A 7,806-nucleotide genomic window follows, 5' to 3' on the forward strand; every position below is an offset into this window, starting at 1 on the left:
AAAAGTCTTCTTGTAAAGCATAACCGAATCGGTAAACCTAAATTATTGGTCTATCTGTAGCAAAACATGACTGCAATGAAACTAATAAGTAAAATTGTACTGCAATAAGGCCTGTAAGCTTTACAATAGGCTACTTGACCATAACTTGATTTTAGGCCCAGATCAGGATAAAGTTAAAACACCTGTATATTCACAACAAACCCTCTTGATTTTCCGTTTAAAATCAGAGAGACCGTCAATACAGTGTGGTGATGATTCATAATTGTGAAACCCAAATGTGTCCTATCCAATTCGCGGTTTCAACGTCGAGAAACAAGGCCTCATAATGTCAGTCACCCCCCTGCTAACTTTTATCAGTGGCATATTTGACTACTGTGGCGGGAAGCGGTCAGGAAATGTTCATTACAGAGGAAGCGCAGTAGAAACCTGTCAAAGCTCACAGCTGTTTTTGATATAGTTTTGCCGGATTTTTTAGCAGTACCAAGTATGAAATAACAATTACAATATTTTGAAGCTTTAAAGATATTTTTGTTTTGATATTATTTATGCTATTACATGTACGTTTAGGAAATCACCACTGTATGAATATAATATGAAGCATGGAAAACTGCGGTGTTCAGAGATCGTATATATTTTCATTGAGTCACAGTCTAAAACAGGAACTTGAAGTATCGATAAAGAACATATACGATAGATACAACAAAATCTCTATACACAGACACACAAACACACATAGACCCACTCGTTGTTCTCCGTATTTTTGTACAAAATGTTCGAACTATACACATAAAGATGCAACATTTAGAAAAATACACAGGTTTTAAATTAGTCATGAAAGAGGGAATACCGTTTCAGTTGTCGGCCATCTTCAGGCATCCATCGATTTAGGTAGACCTGCTAGGTTATACGTTTGTAACCGTTTATTTATACAAAAATAAAAACAAAGCGTTTGTTTCTGCATCTTGCATACTTTTCAAACAGACTGTCCACATACATTAGCCCGAAAGTCATTTTACAAGTCGTTTGGGTGAATGACATTTAAGTGCAATATTGCAATAAATCAAACGGGAAAGCGCTCTGAGTCCAAGTAAGGATTAAACTGTTTTTCTTTGTTGTTGTGTAGATGAAGATGAACCGTTCTGTGTCCATAATTCTGTCGTACATCGCACGTCACTGTTCATTGCTCTCCGTCTTCTCTTTATTCATTTTTTTCATCTTCATCCGTCGATTTTGAAACCAAATTTTGACCTGTCGCTCAGTTAGATTAAGCACCCGTGCCACTTCATACCGACGGTCTCTTGTAAGGTACATGTTAAACAGAAACTCCTTTTCGAGTTCAAGGGTTTGGTATTTGGTATAGGGACATCGTTTCTTCCTGGTTGACCGCGCATGGATCCAGTTTACCACAGGATTGTCTGCAGAATTAAAAGAAAACAAAAGGAAACAAAAATCTCAGCATCATGTCGCAAATCTATTGATGATTTGCTAGTTTGACATTCTCAGTTTTACGTTTTTGCAAACAAATTTCTTTGGGCCTAAATTACTCTGAATTTCCACCTTGTTTTTATATAAGTAAAATGTTGACCCATGTACACAAAATTTTAAAACGCATTGTACAAATATTATTTAGATTTAAAAAAATTAGAGTAAACATTCCATTCCCAAATATTTTCCTTTAAAGAGCATCTCTAGTGGTAAAAAGACCATGTCGTAAAAAATGTGAGCGTGCCCATTTGCTTTATTGGCCCATAAAATGTTTTAAAGCCTTCAGATTCAAGTCTCGGCAGGTTCTGCAGTCAAAGTAGTTCAATGTGTTCCTCTCTTATTTTGAAAATATTGTGACTGGAGAGTTTTGACTTGCATGTACCCTTGCATTTTGCGAAATTATACTGGTAACAGCACTACACACTATATAATGTATTCACAACCTATGGCGGTCCTCTGTAATATGATTCTGGCAGTACACGCCCATACACGATATATTTCGTAATACAAAACTAAATGTTTGTTTTCAAGATATATTCTAGATAAAAAGAGCGCCCCTTTGACAGACATTTAAATTTCTTAATGTTACAGAATGACGCCGTTCTTCTAGGCCTTGATACACCAAACATGGAAGCCGAATTTTAAGGAGGTTTTCGTGTTATAATAATAGTAACAACAACAATAATTCATTATTATTATTATTATTGTTATTATTATTACTATCATTATTATTATTATTATTATTATTATTATTATTATTAATATTATTAGTAGTAGTACTACTATTATCGTTGACTTTCAAGGCTTAAACAAATACAAAACTTAACGTGGCAGTAAATGTCATGACAAAGTGTCGTATTGTTTGTCAATTTTTTGTTTTTTGCTTTTTTTTTTCAGTAAGCCACACAACAAATCAGTTTGCTAACTATAGTTGTTGTTGGGAGATAACCTTCAAAGATTTAGACGCTGATTGCCGGTATAAAGCCTGTTTTCCCAGATTCCTCGTTTTATTGCCGCTTTATGGCGCTTGTCTATTTTACAACCTGGAAGACGTTGGCGTTTGTTCTGCCTAATGCTGTCTCTCAGCTCTGCAGCAGCATCCTCTTGCAAAGGAAACTGAAAGGAGACGATAATTTCATTTTATAGCAGGGGCCCACGTTCAACGAGCCAAAGCCCTTTCACTCGTAGAGGACCGCCATCACGACAACTGTAAACAGGGGATGGTATCTCACTTACTCGGATCCAACTCCGGCTTGTCCTCTTTCAGCTTTCCTGATGCCAGTGCTTCCGATCCAGGAGAGGGGTTGATTTGTTGTGCCGTATCTCGTTGGTCAGTTGATGATCCATAATAGAAGTCGGGATAACTTCTTCCATGAGATGCTATACAATCTCCAGGTCTACGTTCTGGAAGGCAGTCGGGTTTCAGCCCGTAGTGTCTGCCGTTCGTCGGATAGCCTGGGAAAGATACTGCCCCAGAAATTGGCTCCAACCAGGATCGCACATACCTCGAATCTGTGCCTATGTGCGGCTGATGGGTGTAGGGATGGTAAACCACGGATGACTGCGAGTGCACAGGGCCCCAAGACGAGGTGAAGACGGAAGGTTTGGGAGCAAAACTACACGAAGGAAAATCCGAGCACTCCGCCACAAGGGGCGAAGGACGAGAGCCGGCAGGGAGTAGCTCCGGCGCGGAGAATCGAGTCGCCAGCACCTCATCGCTCTCGTGGTTTATCAAGGAATCGACATAATAATTGCTTACAGGACCCGTAGTCGACATGACGATGTCCTCGTCCTGTTTTACATGCATCAGATTATTATATGGAGTGTATGTGTACTTTTTATCGGCCCATAGAACAATCAAGTCAAGCAATTATTTCTCCCGGAGCTCCTGGGCTCTCATTGGCTAACAATGGACACGTGACAATATTTACTCCAAAATTATACAGTCGATTAATGCGCAGGCAGTGCGTGGACTGTGATGTGCCCTAGATCGTAGAATACAGCTTATGTGACGATTTCCACTCTGTGACTTATTAGATTGGGATGATCACCATGATTGTCTTTGCGTTTCATAGTGGTCGTAAACAGTGAAGAACCGTGCGACCCCTTGTTTGGAGCATAAGGTACGTTCACCATTCAACACTGGGCACTATTTCCTCGCGTAATTTGTCTTTGTCGACCAGATCACTGTTCCTCACCACATTGGATCATTTTCCGCAGAGAAATGGCACATATAGAATTGTATTTCTTTCAAGTGTTTCTGACTCTCTCTATCGTAACTCTGGAGTTCACTCTTGCAGTGATGACATGGAAACAAATTGATCAAAATTGTATCAGTATAGAATAACGTGGATCTTATGTGGCTTTGCACGTAAAACTTATATCCACCACACGACACATTCACAGTCAAATAAGGTTGAAAACCTTGTAAGGAGGCGACAGAGAGAGGTACCCACTCTGTGGCTACATTCAGAAAGAGGTCTCTCTTGTTTTTATACCCTTCAATAAATTTTTACGAGGACAATGTGATTGTTCATAAACGTGTCGTTAATGAAATACGTAGCTAAGCTCCTGGTACCACAAAAACCTGAAACCAAAATATTAAACAAGGAACAAGACGTAATTAAAAATAGCAACACCGATAGATCACCCAGTCGTGGAAAGAAGTCCAGCTTACACTTGAGACGTTACGTTTTATTAAATGTAGGCTAATTTTAAGGTTTAAGCGAACTTCTAGACACAGCTAAACAGTTTTAGATTAAATACATGGGAATATATTGAGTCATGAGGTCATTTAATTGGTCTTCAAGCAGATGTTTAAGAGTAGGCTAAGTTGCAAAATGCAGCATAAACAGGGAGGTAGGCATGGACTATGAGATAGGTCTATAATAATTTCACACATTCCACCTTATTTTAGTGGCAAAACTGTCTAAATACACACGCATATATTAGATATCTGAAAAATATCTTATTTGTTAAGGAGAACCTGCTGAAGTATTAGAATCATATGTCGTGTTGCCTCAGGGAAGAAACGATATGTTGACACGGAGAAGCATCGCTTCTCTGTCTCTCTGTAGAGATTAACATAGCATTCATCTTTTCAAACCCACAACATTGGTCAGTCTTAGACCCCTTCTTATAATTTCTCCTCTATGAACTAAATCAAAGGTTAAGAAGACATTTCGCTCATGGTTTCCGAAGTGAAGACAGTTTTTGGCAGAAAAACGAAAATATGAATGAAAAACGTGGCTAAACTATTAGGCAGTTTCCGTTACAATAAACATTTAGCCTATCAAATTGTACAGGAATTATCATAGACTATTCGGTACATACCAGTATCTGAGTTCAATCAGAAACGTTTATCGTATGTACCATAAACATATATTGCCATCAACAGACCTTCAGCGGCGCACTGAAAATTAACTTCTTTTCAGGCCTACGTGAGGTGGAACATGTTTCAGAATGTAGCATGCACCGCAGTGCGGCGACAGGCCATTTGATAAGGAATCCGCCGGAAAACGCCAAATTTAATCTTTTTGAAATTGAAAAGCTATTAGAGTACAATTTTTAAGAATAGTAGGCGATGTTATGAGCGAATTTTGCCGAGTATGTCATTTTTAATTCTCCGAAGTTGAGCGAGTCAGAAAGCAACAAGCAAAAATTTTAACTGGGCATTCTTTATAAAATTGGTGCATTCAAAAACAAGTGTTTACAAACACAGACAAAAGATTGATTTACAGAGATTCTGGTCTTTTAGAAGGTGGTTGTGCTGTTACACTGTGCTTGGAATGACAAAGCAGCCTATTGGTAAATGTGGTCATCATTTAGCCTGGCTAGAATCTTTGTTGCTAATGACACCATAACTTTGGAAAAAGAGGGCACTACACTCACAGTTGTGTGGTCGGATAAATAAAAGCTTACGGGCTTATCATCAGTGGGCTGCAGCAGCCGAAGTCGTGTAAAGTAAATACTTTGTTGAGCATACATAAAATGATTAATGAAGGTTAATCCGAAAATATTTAGGTCTGCTTAGACGACTCTGTTATAGTGCTTAATGAAGGTGCGTTGGTTATGACGTTAGTCGACGACTAACCATCTAATCGATCGCAAATCCAAAATACAAACGAATCCATATAAAGAACCACAAACTGTCATCTAGACTGTTTGAGTCAAACCTTACCCACCCATTCTGCGTCGTAAAAAAGGCCACCGTAGATTTTGTTATGTACATTATTGCAGGTTTAATAATTCTCCTGCCCTCGTACATATTTCTTATTGTAGTAACTGATGAGAGAGAGAGAGAAAGAGAGAGAGAGAGTACTCATCTTAATTTTACATAACCACTTTGGCTGTTTCGTTTTTGGGGAGGAGGGGTAGAGAAATTATTGGGTTTCTTCGCGGATGCAGTCAACAAGCTATGACATTATCGAGAACTGCAAGCGATTGGTGACATATAATATTGAACAGACTAAGTGATATATTCGTACGGCTATTTCCTGCGCGTTCGCCGTATGTGTCAGGAACTATTTTAGTTTTGCTGAAAGTCATCGTTTAATCCAGCTTGTCTCTATAACAAAAATCTGTCAGTGGAGCCAAATATGAGTTGACAACTGAAGTGAGCTGTTGTACCTTCAACTTACCTCATCTTTTCACGTTGGGCCAGTAACAAAAATGCTTAAGATTGTGAAGGCACAGGCCTATGACAACCAATTCTATTTAACTTACACACCCAGCAAAAGCAAACGCCTCTGATAATCATTCATTTGCCGTCTCCGAATTTTCGCGTTTGCTCACAAATGGACCACAGCATCTTTTGAAATAACGCGAGGTTTTTTTCGAGGTAGCGAAATCCGGGCATTCAGAGAGACAGTGTCAGAGAAAAAAGAAAAAGAAAAACAATTGGAAAAATTCTCAAGAAATTTTCAAATAATGAAAAGGCATAAAAAGAAACTAGAATATTAAAACCAATTCACATCTCCTAACAAGCTGTTTTAATCAGTTCCAACTCAACGGCCAAAAAATACACCAAAGAAAATTGATCTTATTGAATTAAGTTATGATCTGTAAGTTTAAGTTGATGTTGTAGGCTACTTCATTAATTTTCGCGAGTGTGTGTGTGTGTATGTGTGTGTGTATGTGTGCGCCCGTGTCTGTCTTGCTGTCTGACTGTTGGACTGTCTGTCTGGTTGTCTGTGTTTGTGTCTCTTATCATTATCGAGCCATCATTCCTCATACAGCTACTGATTCCGCTTCAAGTACTTCCAAGTGGCCCATCATCTTAAAAAAAAGAAATTTGTTAAAAAATTGACGTCTACTCCTATTTCATATGTATGGTGGCGTGTCCTTTTTTCTTTCATTCACTCATAGCCCCAAACACACCATCAGCAAACCATTTTGAGCGGAGGATTCTGTACCACGAATTGTACTTAATACAGCCTTCAAAGCGAAATCGTCAGCAAGGATTTGCTGATCTGGTTTAATCGATTAAATTAACAGCATGCGGAATTTTTACTCTATGTGGGACCGTTTCTGTTTTGCAGAAAATATGATATACGTTTACATGTAATGCATAAAAAACAGAAAGTACCTAGTTGACGTTTACCATGCTATCTTAACATTCTTTTCAGGGGAGATACAATTTAATTACGTTAGTGTTGCAGGATTTCATAACTCATTACATCTGTGTCGAGCAAAAATTAAATTTAGCTCGGATTTTCCGAACGAATCTTACGCTGTTTTCTGTTTTGGGCCGATGCAGGACTGTCAAATTACACTGAATACAGATTTGTATCGAAAAACTATTTCATTAATCTCTCCTAAATTTTCTCTATAATAAACGAATATTATTTAAAGCAAAAACATCCATTTCGTAGTGTACTCTTGGTTTTGAGGTCTCAAATATGTGTCTGTTTTTTTTTTTTTTCCTTTTGTGTGTGTGTGTGTGTGGGGGGGGGGTCCTTCTATTTCTTGGGATCTCTTTCTGGGATGTTCCCAACTGACTATTAAATCATACTATCAAATAATAACTGCAATAATTTGAGTTGTTATGTATCTTCAGCACACACTTTTGAATGTGGTATTCTAGCAGTGATAATTACCCACAGACTCTTGTTGTTTACTTGCACAAAATGTGCCGTTGCTGTTGCTTTGTATTTATGATGTCTCTTATTGTATAACTGTTAATTCAAATAAAGAGAGAAATCATCATGTCTTGTCTAAAAAATCTTTAAACGGGGTTTTTTCGTCCACACTACAATTTGCAAAGGTAAAGGTATACACGCAATGCTTATTTTGTATCGATTCATGTTTTACCGTAGCTGG

General features: G+C 38.2%; 1 protein-coding gene across 1 annotated transcript; it reads right to left on the bottom strand.

The window, feature by feature from the left end:
• Positions 1-1,170: 1,170 nt before the first annotated feature.
• LOC115813881 (homeobox protein Hox-C9a-like) lies at positions 1,171-3,292 on the bottom strand. Its single transcript, XM_030776554.1, has 2 exons — positions 2,722-3,292; positions 1,171-1,415 (listed from the first exon to the last, which is right to left on the bottom strand). Exons 1-2 carry the CDS (start codon positions 3,290-3,292, stop codon positions 1,171-1,173), a joined length of 816 nt encoding a protein of 271 aa, XP_030632414.1.
• Positions 3,293-7,806: the final 4,514 nt, after the last annotated feature.

Source organism: Chanos chanos, chromosome 6 (assembly GCF_902362185.1).
Source record: "Chanos chanos chromosome 6, fChaCha1.1, whole genome shotgun sequence".
In the NCBI taxonomy this organism is placed as follows: Eukaryota; Metazoa; Chordata; class Actinopteri; order Gonorynchiformes; family Chanidae; genus Chanos; species Chanos chanos.

Coding starts and splice junctions, on each gene's coding strand:
- LOC115813881 (XM_030776554.1), bottom strand. CDS start 3,292: ATGCATGTAAAACAGGACGAGGACATCGTCATGTCGACTACGGGTCCT. Junction 1,416..2,721: donor CAAGCCGGAGTTGGATCCGA/GTAAGTGAGATA, acceptor TTAATTCTGCAG/ACAATCCTGTGGTAAACTGG.